This window comes from Phoca vitulina, unplaced genomic scaffold, assembly GCF_004348235.1.
Source record: "Phoca vitulina isolate PV1807 unplaced genomic scaffold, GSC_HSeal_1.0 scaffold15, whole genome shotgun sequence".
In the NCBI taxonomy this organism is placed as follows: domain Eukaryota; kingdom Metazoa; phylum Chordata; class Mammalia; order Carnivora; family Phocidae; genus Phoca; species Phoca vitulina.
In genome coordinates this window covers 26,635,842-26,651,551 of record NW_022589718.1, presented here as the reverse complement: position 1 = coordinate 26,651,551, position 15,710 = coordinate 26,635,842, and the positions used below count along the sequence as shown (strand labels likewise).

The window sequence follows — 15,710 nt, the reverse complement described above, 5'->3', positions numbered from 1 at the left end:
AGAGGTGACTGATCGGCAGCACGAAGCGGTCAGCACTCATCAAAGGAAGTTGTATTACTCCCAGTTCCCAAGGGAAAGGGTGCACCGCCCTCGCTGGGCCACAGTGGGAAGCCGCTGGGTCTGTCTGGGTCGGGCGGGAGGCAGGAGTGACGGAGAGAGCGCAGGCCAGAGCCTCTGTTGGAGGAATGGGCGAGGCCGGGTAGGCAAGTTTGAGCAAGCTCAGGATTGGATAGTTTGAATAATTTCATGGAGAAGGCAGCTTGTGAGCCATTGCAGAGGAGGGCTTCTTGCAGTCTCCTGTGCAACCTTTAAACCTACCATTGCGTGGGTTCTTCCCACAGAAACTCTCAATGGGCTGGGATTTTTTTTTTTTTTTTTTTTAAGAGCTCTCTGGGTGATTCTAGTATGCAAAAGGGCAGAACCAAGAACTGTGCCTTAGAGTATTCTCCAACCAGGTCTAGGGTTTGGTTCGTTTTTTTTTTTGGTTTTTGGTTTTTAATGTTCAAATCCACTATGGACTGACTGATATTTTTGTAAAATTCAATAAAAATGAGTTATTTGAGAAATGGGGAAAAGGGATAAAATGCGAGCCCAAATATTAGTAGAGTCAACAATATACAGTAACTGTATAAAATTGCTATGAACATTTCAAAGTGTTACCTCGTGATTTCTGTCCTGGTTGTGGTGGACATGTAACAGAGTGTGGGACTCGTGTGGTTGGTCAGCAGAGACTCTGAGTAGTGCTGATGTCGAGGGCAACATGGCAAGAGTATCCTGTATTAAGTAAAGGGAAACATGTGCCATGGGAAGTGAATTGGGTTCAGATCACACAAGACCTTGAACGCTGGCATAAATTGTTTGGCTTTTATTCTCTAGGTATTGGGGAGCCAGAGAATTCTTGAGACGAATGGCCGGATCCCGGATCCCGGCTAAGGAAGCTTACTTTGGCAACTTTGTGTACAATGGCCTCACAGTGAGGATAATTGTTAACAAGGATCTGAAAGGGGGTGGATGGTGTGACGAGCCACTGGGTAAAATCAAGCAAAAACTGTTATCAGATTTCTGGAGAGGTCACTTCATAAATACTAATGAACTGCTTAGAGGAGATAAGAATTAAAGCTAGCCACTTTTTTTTTTCAAAGCTTAAATCATCCAAAAAAAAAAAAAAAAATCCTTAAATTCTAAAGAATAACCCACCTAATGTATTTTCAGAAACCACACAGATTGAAGATCCGCGAAAACAGTGGAGAGGGGAACAGGAGAAGATGCTCAAGGACTATCTCTCGGTGGCTCAGGATGCTCTCAGGACGCAGAAGGAGCTGTACCACGTGAAAGAGCAAAGACTCGCTTTGGCCCTCGATGAATACGTACGATTAAATGATGCCTACAAGGAGAAGTCAAGTTCTCACACAAGCTGTAAGTATAGCGTGACTGCTCAGACTCTGGAAATGGGGACCAAAGTGTAGCTAAGAGAAGGCCACTTGGGTTTCAGTGGAGTTTCATTTTGAGTCCTGCTCCTTTCTAGGCAGAAAGAGTCCCCAGAAGCCACGAGAGGGGGTGAGGGCACCCCGCAGACCTCAGCAAAACCCCTCGACTCCATTCCAGACAGAAGTCCCCACCCCCCTCATTTGTGGAGGATGAATCCCTTCTGGTTTTTGCTCCTTCCTCTGCCTGATTGCCTTTTATTTATTGATGAGTTAATTTTTACCTGTTCAGATCAAGGCAAATAATTTGGCCCCTTTTGCTACTCTTGTACAATATTCTAGCAGGAGGTGGTGGGACTGTTGGCTGGAATGAAGTTTCTGTTGATCACCCTCTCACATCTCAGAAACTGATCATCTGGAGCTGGTTTGTCTAAAGAAGCAGTTTGGATGGGCTCAGAAGTTCTCTAAGTTTCTGGGTAACGCACAGCTCTGACAAGCTGTATGTGCTGTCAGGTCCTCAAAGAGTTTATACGTAGGCATGAAATCCAGAGAACAGTAAGCTCCATGGTCTTTATGACATTCCTCTTTCTTGAGTTTTTATAAAAAAATGATAAAGGTTTGAAGATTACTTTTTATATTTAGGTGTCTGATGAATGACAGTAAAGGAATTCTAAAGTAAGTATCCACAGAAGCATGTACATCTTGCTTTTAGAGTTTGTAAATTCCAAGCCGAGAGCAAGTTATACAACTTGTAAAAGTTACTTTTTTTTTTTTTTTCTCTCCGGAAAGTATTCTCAGGATCTTCATCCAGTACTAAATATGATCCCGATATTTTAAAAGCGGAGATCTCCACTACACGATTAAGGGTAAGATTTTTTTTTTTTAAATTGTGGTTCTCTGTTTAACATATGTATAGAATCTGAAGGTGATGGGGAGGGTCTTCATTGACCACCTGTCCTCTCCATTCGGTGCAGGAACCTCCTCCACTTTTGCCCCCGGAGGGTGGCCGGCCTACCTTTATGACCACATGTTCAGTGATTGAGAATGTCCTCGTTATAGAGGCACGTGTCCCATTTATCGGCAGTTCTGTTATCTGCAGTAGGTTAAGTGTATTATATATACCTCATAATATTAATATGACATTTACAATATACTTAGTATATTTAGTATATTAAATCAACGTTCGAGTCACGGGAACTTACCTTATCATGCTCAAATGTGTCTTCCAGGGTTCGGTGTAGCGCCCACAAATCGTGTTCCCAAGTTATTCCTTCTTGAGGGTAAAACTTTACTAGTTTTTCACACTTCCTCATGGATTGTTTCCTGATCTTTACCCTAAATCTTTCTGACCACACTGCTGCTAAGACCAGGGCTGCTTTATCCTTGATTTTTGGAGTCTTAAAGACTGTTCGTCGAGTAAATACATTCATGCGGCCAGTATCTCAATCGTGAAATAGATTCTTACCGTGACTCCAGACTTACCCTGCATCGTCACTGCCCTTCTCCCCAAAGGTAACACTGGCCTCAGCAACACTGTAGGTGAATTTCTTACTTGCTTCCTTTGAATTTTGCTAAAATTCAATACATGCTGCCGTATGTATTCTTTCACGGCTTCTTTTGAACAACACTTCGAGATTCATCCACATTAGCCTTCCCTGCAGCAAGCATTCCACTTTGTGTACGTACCGTAAATTGTCTATCTCTTCTACTGTTTATGTACATTAGAGTTTATTCCAATTTAAATTAAAAAATATGTCTTAATATACATTTCTATGATACCTATCTTTTGGTGCACATAGGCACACATTTTTGTTTGTTATGAAACCAGGAGTGGAATTGCCGTGTCGGAAAATAGACAAGCTTCAGTGTTAGCAAGGGCTGACAGAGGGCTTCGGGTCTCTGACTTGCTGATATCTGCCGTTAAAGCCGACATGACTTTCTATGCATGGCTTTTGCCTTCACCCCACAGGTTTTGAATTTTGTATTTTTACTCTCAGTTCAAAATATCTTCTAACTCTCTATGATTTCTCATATGAGGGTATTAATTTTTAAACAGTTGGGGATTTTCTTATCTTTTTTTTTTTTTTTTTTTTACTGATTTGAGCTTAATTCCCCACTGTGTATTTCTCTGTTCTAAAATTTCTGTTGGATTATTTTTTATTTCTACTTACTTGCCCAAATTCTGCACGTGGATATGTAATTTTTTTGAACAAAATAATCACAGTTACTTTTAAATTCCATGTCTTTATTAATGCCGTGTATAGATTTCCTATATGTTGAATTCTTCGATTTGGTCTGTTTTTTTTCTCATGACTTTTGGTCACTATTTGGTCAAGCTTCTTAGAGCTGATTACTTTTTTATCAAGAGCCATATGTTATGTATGAAGAAATATAAGGATAAATTGAGGTTTGGGATGATCTTGTCATCCTTCAGAGAGGATTTAGTGTTGCTTCTTATGGACAGTTAGGCCAGGGGCAGGTAATTGTAATTCAGTCATGGTTCAAGATGTCTGAAATCTGGGCTTCATTCCTTTTCAAAGATTGGGTCTCTTTCCACTTCACCCTTTCTCTTAGGGCAGAGCTCTTCAAAATCCCACCTGAACTTTGGGGATGTTTTGTGGGGATATTCCATTCCTGCTCAATGGAAGCCAAACTCCACATCTCTCCCCTGAACCTCTCAGCTCTGTGGGACCACCAATAGCTAGGTCTCTGACCTCCAGCTTCGGTCACTGTGTTCTCCCAACTCGTCAGCTTCTCTGTTGTACACTCGAATGCCTCCAAAGGAAAAACAACACCAAGTCTGGATCCTGACTATGGGCTTTCCTTACCTTTTGGGTTTTTAACACAAGTTCTTGCTGCCATAGTAGTTCTCCAGTGTCTTCCTATAGATGTTTTGTTTTCTTTCTCACAACTTCTCTATTTGTTCTCAGAGGAAGAGCATGAGAAAAGTCTGTACTTTTGGAAGCTAAACCTCTCTTCAGTTTGGATTTCTTGGTTTAATGTGTGAAAACATTAATAGAAGTGTTCTGTGTCCTTCTACTGGAAATATCCATCCAGTGCATCACTGACCCTTTACTCTGTTGGTCCGCCCATATTTCTCTGTACACTTCTTGAGAATATTGTGGGATGGCTTGTCAGCTGCCTTGTTGTTGTACCTCAGTCTATACATTTCTGTGATTTAAAAAAAGGAAATGAAAGTATTTTGTTAAAACTTACTCTGAGTAAAATTTAATACTCACTGGAACTATGCACATATCAGGAAATTATTACATATTACAATTGCCCTTTGAAATTTTAAGTTTTTCACAGTTCTTGTCTTTGTAAAACACGTTGTAAATGGAATAACCACAATAGGAATAGTCTTCTATTTTTCCTTTTAGGAAAGGTGAAAACTAAAGAAGAGTTGTTGTTTTTTTTTTAGTTCAAATTAGTTAACATACAGTGAAAACTAAAGAAGAGATTTCAAACAAAAGCATATAGGGTATCTCCTACAGATAACCATTTAGAAGGAAATGAAACCCCATCACAGTCGGGAGATCCCAGGAGATCCCAAGTGGTCACATTCCCCAGACCTGTTCTCCTAATGCAGCAGAATCTCTCAGATAAAGCTTATTTTATACCAGGTTTGATGTACTCTTACTATCAGAAGCCTTATATATATATATATATTTTTTTTTTTTTTTCCCCATCACTGTGAGACCACAGAAAGTGCTTCCCTCCAGAGGAGTTTATAAGACAGTCATAGCGAGCTGTAATGGAAGATAAGAAGTGACACTCTCTTCATCTCTTTCATTAGTGAAGAGGTGCTTATTTAACACTTTCTGTCAAGGTAAATGCCTTTTTAAAAATGTCCCCATAGCAAATTGGCCCTTGTGGTCTATGTTGCTGTAGTCGTGGTTTGAACACTGGCAACAACTGGTGCCTTCGCTCTCCTGTTTGTGCACGTTTTGGCCACTTTGAGAACGCCCCAGCCATTCAGAGGTGGATGGGTAACTTGGCAGAGTCTCATAGATTTTGATAATCTGGCCTTTCTTGGCTGGCCTACCCTGTCGAAATCCCTGTGTTGGCTAGTCCTTTTTCACAAATTAATGCCACAGAAATAATAACTCACAAATGAACTAATAACTTTTCATTACTTTGGTGTCTCGAGTACCTACCTGCATTTTCAGTCACTAACAATTTTTTAGGCATAGCCAAACACTAACTTCATCTTCATTATTTTGATCTAACAGTATTAGTAGATGTCCTTCATTTGTTTTATGGAATTAGAGCTAGTTGGTCAAATATTGAGGAACTAGGTATTTAGGAACATCTGTCTAAAACATCTGTTTTATAGTGTGGTCATAGGTATTGGTGATAATTGGGTTTTCTTTTCCCTCTTGGTCAAATGGGATAATTGGGTTTTCTTTTCCCTGTAGGCAGCTTATTTCTCATTTTTGAAATTGTGAAATGAATAAGTTAATGCTTTTTATTAATATACTCATAACTTTTAGAGGTGGTATTTAATTGTGTGAGAAAATATTTCTTAGGAAGAGGAATATAAAAACTTTTTACTGCAAAATTTATTATTTCTACAGTGAAGTCCATTATTTCTATGTAAACTGGGAAAAAAAACTATTTCATTTATTCGTAATAGATACTTAGACCATATCCTTCTTGGGGTAGGAAATGGAATGTCTCATACAAACTGAAACTTAAATTCAGCTGATATTTTAAAAAATTCATACTCCATACAAACATTCATGATAAAAATTCTCAACAAAGTGGGTTTAGAGGAAACATACCTCAACACAATAAAGGCCATATATGGAAGACCCACAGCTAACATCATACTCAATGGTGAAAAACTGAGAGCTTCCCCTAAGGTCAGGAACAAGACAAGGATGTCCACTCTCACCACTTTTATTCAACATAGCAATCATACAATAAAAAGAAATAAAAATCATCCAGACTGGTAAGGAAGAAGTCATACTTTCACTATTTCCAGGTCACATAATACTACAAATAGAAAACCCTAAAGACTCCACCAAGAAACTGCTCGAACTCATAAGTGAATTCAGTAAGCTCTCAGGATACAAAATCAATATATAGAAACCTATTGCATTTCTGTACACTAATAATAAAGCAGCAGAAAGAGAAATTAAGGAATCAATCCCATTTACAATTGCACCAAAAATAATTAAAATACCTAGGAATAAACTTAACCAAAGAGGTGAAAGACCTGTATTCTGAAAACTATAAAACATTGATGAAACAAATTGAAGATGACACAAAGAAATGGAAAGACATTCCATGTTCATGGATTTGGAAGAACAAGTATTACTAAAATGTCTATCCTACCCAAAGCAATCTACACATTTAATTCAGTCCCTATCAAAATACCAGCAGCATTTTTCACAGAACTAGAACAAACAATCCTAAAATTTGTATGGAACCACAAGAGACCCTGAATAGCCAAAGCAATCATGAAAAAGAAAAATGAAACTGGAGGCCTCACAATGCCAGACTTCAAGTTATATTACAAAGCTGTAGTAATCAAAACAGTATGGTACTGGCACAAAAATAGACACATGAATCAATGGAACAGAATAGAAAGCCCAGAAATAAACCCACAATTATGTGATCGATTAATCTACAACAAAAGAGGCAAGGCTTTGCAATGGGAAAAAGACAGTCTCTTCAACAAGCGATATCGGGAAAACTGGACCACTTTCTTACAGCATACACAAAAATAAACTCAAAAGGATTTAGATATGAATGTGAGACTTGAAACCATAAAAATCCTAGAAGAGAACATAGGCAGTAACCTCTTTGACATCAGCCATAGTAACTTTTTTTTAGATAAGTCTCCTGGGGCAAGGGAAACAAAAGCAAAAATAAACATTGGGACTTCATCAAGATGAAAAGCTTCTGCACAGCAAAGGAAACAGCCAACGAAACTAAAAACCTACTGAATGGGAGAAGATATTTGCAAATGACATATCTGATAAAGGGTTAGTATCCAAAGTATATAAAGAACTTATACAACTCAGGGTGCCTAGGTAGCTCGGTTGAGCATCCCGCTCTTGATTTTGACTCAGGTCGTGATTTCAGGGTGATGAGATCAAGCTCCATGTCTGGCTCCATGCTCAGTGGGGAGTCTACTTCTTTCCCTCTCCTTCTCCCTCTGCCTCTCCCCCCACTCACATACGTGCACTCTCTCTCTCTCAAATAAAGAAATCTTAAAAAAAAAAAAAAAGAACTTATACAACTCAACACTAAAAAACCAAACAATCCAATTAAAAAATGGGCAGAAGACATGAACATACATTTCTCCAAAGAAGACCTACAGATGGCCAACAGACATATGAAAAGAGGCTCAACATCACTGATGGTCAGGGGATTGCAAATCAAAACTACAATGAGATAGCACCTCCCACCTGTCAGTATGGCTAAAATAAAAACTCAAGAAACAAGTGTTGGCGAAGATGTGGAGAAAAAGGAACCCTCATGCACTGTTGGTGGGAATGCAAACTGGTGCAGCCACTGGAAAAGACGGTATGGAGGTTCCTCAAAAAATTAAAAATAGGTTCTGTGCCTGCTGGTGGTGGCCACATCACTGTCTGGCAGAGGTGGGAATAGGCGGCTGCAACCTTTGGGCTGGGATGAACTGCTCTCTCGGCAGAGGCCGGGGAGCTGAGCCAGAGCCAAGGCCAGTCCAGTGGTAGCACTTGGACTGACCTTCGCTGCTGCAGGATTTGCAGACTGTTAGGTTTAACTGCAAGCCATGAAACATAGGGAGCCTCAAGTAAAACAAGTTTTTCAAAGTCTATCAAAATCTGCTTTCAGTGGTGGCTATGACGGGGGGGGGGGGGTGGTTGATCCAAAATGGCCAAATGAGAGGCAGCATTAATACTAGGCATAAGGCCTACTGCGAGTAAAGGAAAAATAAGAGATGCTCATCAATGAATTATGCTTTTAAATCACCCAGACAAGGGAGGATCTCCTTACATAGCAGCCAAAATCAGTGAAGCTAAAGACTTACCAGAAGGTCAAGTTAAAAAATGAAGAAAATATGTGGTGAATTTTAGGTTGTTGTTTATGTATACATGTGCCAGCTTTTTATAATAAGATGCCTCAAAGCTATAAATAAATATATAAAGATCTACCCTACAATCCAGGAATTACACTACTGGGTATATATCCAGAGAATATGAGAACAATAATTTGAAGAGATATATGTACCCCTATTTTACTGCAGCACTATTTACAATAGCTAATATATGGAAGCAGCCCAAGTGTCCCATCAATAGATGATTGGATAAAGAAGATGTGTGTGTGTACATATATACCCATGTATCCACATGTATCCATGTGTACACAATGGAATATTATTTAGCCATTAAAACAAACAAAATCTTGCCATCTGACCAACATCGAAGGATCTAGAGAACATTATGCTAAGCAGAATGAGCCATTCAGACAAAGACAAATGCCATAGTATTTCACTCATAGGTAGAATTTAAGAAAAAACAAAGAAAAAATAGGAGACAAATAATAAAACAAAATCTTAACTACAGAGAACAAACTGATGGTTACTAGAGGGGAGGTCAGTGGGGGGGGTGAAATAGGTGAAGGGGGATTAAGAGTCTACTTATCTTGATGAGCACTGAGTAATATATGGAACTGTCGAATCACTATATGTACACCTGAAAGTAATATAACACTGTATGTTAACTACAGTGGAATTCAAAATAAATAATAATAAAAAAAAATTTAAGCATAAAAATTTTTTAAAAAATTTATACTCCAAATTACATATAGGTGAGATTTGGTGGAGAAAATAGTTGGTGAGTTTTAAATTATTACTATTGTTTATTAAAGTGAAGTAAAGTGTTGGAAGTGTAAAAGAAAATCCTTAGAAATACAAATGCATTTGAGAAATTTGTTGAGCACTATAGCATGGGCTGTGATCCAACTTTTAATTTTGTAAAAAAAAGAAAAGAAAAAGAAATAATAAGGCCCCTTTGGTTAAATTATTTGTACTCTACTCCAGACACATGGCTGATTGGTGAGCACTGCTATTAATAACAATGTACTCTCTTTGTTCTCAAATATATTTACTCGCACATTGTTAATATGAATTCACTTTGAATTATTTTTAGCAATGATGATGGACTTGGGAAAGTCAACTATAATCTTACCTATTTGCAATCTTGTGCATAGATTTAAAAGGATGGCAGTTCAATTAAGGTTTAGTTTGTCACTGTGAATAGAGTTAACTCATGTGCACATCAAATTATGACACTTTAACCAATGATGTAACTAACACAAAAATCCTAGCAATGTGCTTCAAATGAAAAGAAATATGCCTTCTGAGAATGTAAATTGCTGCCAATAAGGCTTGTCTCTTGACTTGACATGAGAGTTGTTTTTATACTCACACTACATTTAAAACTTAGCTTATATCCTAAGTTTTTCCATCTGTGACTTACCCGATTTCAGCATGCTGAAGGAGATAGACCAGTACTAACCCACAGCACCAAACTGTATATTAGATAAGGCTATTATTCCTTTAGGATGTTCAGAAATGAATTTGTATTGTAGTATACCAGTCTTCCTGAATCTTGAGTGAAATGAAGAATGATGTGACTTGACTCATACTGGCTTAAAAAAAAAAAAACAAAAGAGAGAGCAAGAGTGAAAGAGAAAAGGAGAGAGAAGTACTCTATTTAGTGCAAGAACTGGGGTTGTCTCCACCGTGATGGACTAGTAGCTTGAAATAATTAAAATTCACAGCACAGAACTGCTTTTTTTCCAAAACCATATTCAGACCTTGAGTAAAATGATTCTGTAACACATAATCACATTTTTGGTTTCATAATATTTTCTTTCTTTCTCTTTAATGATTTTGGTCTCCTTTTCTAGCTTTGAAGGGGACCATCCTGCAAGCTAAATAATATGTACTTGAAAAGAAATCCTTCATTGACACTGTATTGTTGGGAAGGAGATGTTTAGTTTCTCCTCGCCTAGATAAACTATGATATCAGTTTCTCTGGCCATGATTTTCAGTCTTCTCCATCTTCATTCATAAACATTCTTATATCCACAATGCCGGTGGCAATTTATAAAATTAACTTCTTTTATGGGAAAATATACAGTCTAAAGCAGAGAGGAAAATAATAATTCATAAATGATAAATTTTAAATGATTCTGTAAAGCCTGCAAAACTCATTCTCTCATTTTTGAAAGGCCATAAGAGTTAAGCTTTGTGGAGCTGTATGTGATAAATGAATACATTCAAACCAATACTTATATTCTCATACTTTTCCTTGATACATACACAACAAATACATTGACTTAATGTGTTCACATTAAATTTTGAAAGAATCAGTCTCATGAGGCCATAACAATGAAGTAGTGAAAAAAAATCGCTATATTATATGCATTTTGTAATTTTCAGCATTTTTATGTGCACGTTAATGTCTAGAGGTAGGGTGGTAGACATAGTATTATCAGCTTCTACTTTGTCAAAGAACCAGAATCTGAGAGAGCTCCTTCAAGATATAGAAAAATAGAATTGTATGATTTGAGATTAGCCAATAGGATCCCAGATTTAGATCTTGTGCCTTTAGAGAGGAAAAGGAAGATTGATGAAATAGGTCCAACAGAGAGATATTTTGCCTAAAATACAGGCTGTTGGAATCACACAAATATCTTTTAAAAGCTTGAAATGACTTGTTGCAGTCCAGGAAGGATTAGCTGCTATAGGAATTGTCTTCCAACAGCAGACAATTAAAGAACTGGACAAAATCTATAAAACAACTGCTTTCAGACATTGGATAACAGGCAGTTGAACACTATAATCTCTTACCAAAGGGAAACAGAAGAGGTGAGCCCCGAGATCACACCATCTCCAGGCAGAAGAAGGACTCAGACGCAGTCTACTTGTGTGCCTGAGCTGAAGAATCAGAAGAATAAAGTTCAGTGAAGTGGAAGTGTCTGGAATTTGTGGGAATTCTGGGGAGGAGGGAGCTACAGAGAGAGAGAAGGGGCAAGAGAAAGCTCTGGAGATGTCTAATGCAATCTCCTCAAATCTTTGGCTGAGTAAACATGGTCTAAAATATGACAAGGATGGGGAAACAAAGCAGTAGGACAAACAATTCTCAGAGCTCATAGGACTAGGAATAGTTTCCATCTACGAGCCAGAATGGAGAGACTTCGTAAGTTATGGGGCAGTAGAGAGACCTCAGTAGTGGGGCCATGTTAGTCTAAGGCTAAAAGGCGCCTCTGGAACTGCCGTAAACAAAATTACAAGCAAACCTTGAGTGGATCACATTTTTTTATTTTTTTATTTTTTTAAAAGATTATTTATTTGACAGAGAGCGAGAGAGTGAACACAAGCAGGCGGAGTGGGAGAGGGAGAAGCAGGCTTCCCGCGGAGCAGGGATCCTGATGCGGGGCTCAATCCCAGGACCCTGAGATCATGACCTGAGCTGAAGGCAGTTGCTTAACCAACTGAGCCACCCAGGCGCCCCTGGATCACATTTATTTAAACCAATTTAACTGTGTGATAGAAGAAGGTCCATCACTCTTTAGAAGAATGCATCAAAATTCAGCACCAATGATGTAAAATTCACAATGGCCAACATCTAGTCAAAAATTTCCATGTGTGTTCGGGAATGAGAGTAGGGAGGAGAAGCAGAAGGAAGGGATCCCCAAGGGGCATGAGGAAGCTTTCAGGGGAATGATGGATATATCCTTTATCTTGATTATGTTGGTGGTTTTGTGGGTATATGCATATGTCAGCACTTACCAAAGTATACAGTTTAAGCATACTCACTTTATTATATGCCAGTTATGCATCAATAAAGCTATTAAAAATTGCCAAGCATTCAAAGAAGCAAGAAAATACAACTTGTAACAAAAACAAGAAGTCATAGCTATTACTTAATTAGCAGGCAAACATATTAAAAGGTATTACACACATGCTCAGTAATGCAGAAGAAAACATGACAAGAGAAAATAAAGATATAAAAAAGATCAAAATGGAAGTTTTATGGATTAAATATATAATATCAGAAACGAAAAATACACTGGTTGAGAACAACCTATATGCTGAGTAAAAAGATCAGTGAATTTAAGACATAGGAATAGAAACTATCCAAAATGAATTACACAGATGACAAAAGCCTGAGAAAAATTTAACTGCACATCAGTGTCCTCTAGCACAGTATTAAATGATCTAATGTGTATGTTAGAGTCCCCACAGAAGAGCAAGGAGAAGGAAATCACAAAATGCTTGAAGAAATTAAAACTCTTAAGTCCATAGGTACAGGAAGGTACTCCAAAGCAGAATAAAAACAGATCACACCAAGGTATATCATAATTAAATTGCTGAAAATCAGTGATAAAAAAAAAATCTTAAAAGCAGCCATAGAAATTAGACAGTTACATACAGTGGAACAAAGATAATTACAACAGATTTCTCACCAGAAGCTATGCAACCAACAAGGCAGTGGAGTGATATCTTAAGAGTACTGAACAAAAAAATGTCAACCTAGATGGCTATACCTAATGAAAATATCTTTCAAAACTGAAGGCAAAAACAACTTACTTCAAAAATGGGCAAGGCACTTTAACAGACATTTCTCCAAAGATGTGCAAATGTGCCATAAGCATATGAAGAGATGACAAACATCACTAGTCATTAGGGAAATGCAAATCAAAGCCACAATGAGATATCACCTGACACCCATTAGGAAGTTTTTGTTTTTATTTTTGTTTTTAAAGGGCAAAATAACAAGTATTGGTGGAGAAATTGGTACTCTTATGCATTGCTGGTAGGGATAGAAAATGGTACAACCACTATGGAAAACAGTCTCTGCCATAGATTTTTCTTTCCAGTTTTTGGGAAAATTATTAAAAACATGAAAACCATTCTTAACTCATGAGCCATAAAAAATTGGGCCGCAGGGTGTGTTTGACCCACAAGCTGTCATTTACTGATCTTTGCCCCGAGAAACCACTGAGAAAATATAGAGATATTAGAGGTATTGCTAAATAATGGAGATAAAATGGAATCATAAAAAAATATATAGCTAATCCAAAAGGAGGCAGGAATAGAGGTAGAAAGGATAAAAGAATATATGTGACAATTAAAAAACAAATATAAAGATAATAAATTTAAACCCAGCTATACCAATAATTACACTAAATGTAAATGGTGTACATGCTCCAGTTGAAAGGCAGAAATTATCAGAATGGTTGAAATAAGACTCAACTTTATGATGGCTGCAACAGAGCTATTTTAAATGTGAAGACCCAGACAGCTTATAAATTAAAGGAGTGAAAAATATCTACCATGAAAATACAAATGCAAGGAAAGTTGCAGTTGTCATATTATTATCAAAGTAAACTTTAGAACAAGGATATTTTTACCAGGGGTTTTATACTAATAAATAAGTCAGTTCCTCAAAGGACATAAAGATGTATGCACATAACCCTAAAGATGTACACAGTTAGAAACAGAGCTTCCAGATACCTGAAGTAAAGACCAATGAAGCTGAAAGGAGAATGACAAAGTCACAATTATAGTTGGACATATCAGTACTCCTTTCTCAGTAATTAATGGAATATATAGACAGAAAATCATCACAGTTGTTGAAGTTTTGAACAATACCATCAAACCAACCTGATCTAATTAACATTTGTAGAACACACCAAAAACAGCAGAACGATATTATTTTCAAATGTAGGCAAATTCCCAAGGAGAACTTACTCAAAGCAGTGAACAGAAGTCTCAGTACATTCAAGGGGACTGAAATCAAATGGAGCATGATTATAGTGGAATTAAATGAGACCTCAAAAACAGACCTATCTGGAAAAACTTTAAGTACTTGGAAATTACTAGCATATTTCTTAATAATTCATTGGTCAAAGAAGAAAGCAGACAAAGTATATTTTTTTAATATTTTGAACTAAATAAAAATGGAAATGCATAAAAATTTATGGGATGTAGCTAAAACAGTGCTCAGAGGGAGGTCATTGGGAATTGGAACTCTCACACATTACTACAGAATGCAAAGTAGTACAACCACTTTGGAAAACAGCTTAGCGGTTTCTTATAAAAGTAAATATACACTTAAACTGTAACCCAGCAATCCCACTTGTAGGTATGTACCGAAAGAAATGAAAGCATATATATACCCACACAAAGACTTGAGTGTAAATACTCACAGGATCTTTATTCTTACTAGCCCAAGCCTGGAAATCACCTAAATGTCTATCAGTGAATGAATGGATAAACAAATTGTGGTTTATCCATAAAATGCAGTTTATGGTTTATCCATGAAAACAAGCTACTGGTACTCACAAAATGGATGAAATTCAAAAACAATATGATCAGTGAAAGAAGCTAGCCTTGAAAGTCTACTGTTTGTATGCCTCCAGTTGACCCTTGAGCACCATGGGCTTGAACTACCCAGGTCCACTTATACATTGATTTTTTTTTTTTTATAAATATAGTACAGTACTGTAAATATATTTTCTCTTCCTTATGATTCCCAAGTAACATTTTCTTTTCTCTAGCTTACTTTAACTGTAAAAATAGTTATATAATACCTATATACAACATATGCTAATTGACTGTTCATGTTATTTGTGAGGCTTCCAGTCAACAGTAGGCTATTTTGGGAGGGAGTCAAAAGTTAAATGCAGATTTTCGACTGCACAGGGGGTCGGTTCCCCTAACCCTTGCGTTGTTCAAGGAAATTCTTGAAAAGGAACAACTGACAGAGGTGGTGAAGAAGTTAGGTGGGAAGGAGTTCATGTGAAGGTCTTGATATCAGAGAAGTTGTGGGATCTTCACTAGAGGGAGAAGAGGTGAGAGTATTGATCTAGGCAATGGAGTGAAGTCAGAGCACGTGAGCCTTGTAGACCACTATAAAGACCGGGGACGTTAATCTGAAAGAGGCAGCCACTTGACGAAGTTCTAATGATTTGTATTTATTTTCTGCTAACTTAATTGATATATAATGATACCAGGGGTTTCAGTTTTATCTTTGTTAAGAGGTGATTTATTTTGTGTGTGTGTGTGTGTGTGTGTGTGTGCGTGTGCATATGTGATGCTCTACCTTTTCTATTACCATTTGCTGGTTTATTTATTATCCAGCAGCTTTATTGAGAAATAATTCATATACCATACAATTTACCTATATGTAAAATGTACAGTCACTGGGTTTCAGTATGCTTATAGTTGTATACCCATGGTCACAATCTTAATTGTAGAACATTTTTGTCTCCCCC

The 15,710-nt window shown here is 37.4% G+C and overlaps 1 protein-coding gene and 1 pseudogene across 2 annotated transcripts in view; both read left to right on the top strand.

Moving 5' to 3' along the window:
• Positions 1-15,710, top strand: part of WWC2 (WW and C2 domain containing 2) — a 202,904-nt gene that overhangs the window by 110,160 nt on the left and 77,034 nt on the right. The window contains exons 1-3 of one of the 2 annotated variants that reach the window (XM_032413687.1): positions 1,334-1,416; positions 2,067-2,099; positions 2,214-2,290. Coding sequence is in view for 1 of the 2 variants with exons in the window: in XM_032413686.1 (XP_032269577.1) it covers positions 1,213-1,416; positions 2,214-2,290 (281 nt within the window). In the remaining variant the exon portion in view is untranslated. Of the gene's footprint in view, positions 1-1,212; positions 1,417-2,066; positions 2,100-2,213; positions 2,291-15,710 lie in introns of those variants that run through there. The other variant, XM_032413686.1, reaches the window with a different exon arrangement.
• LOC116637691 lies at positions 3,356-8,531 on the top strand (annotated as a pseudogene).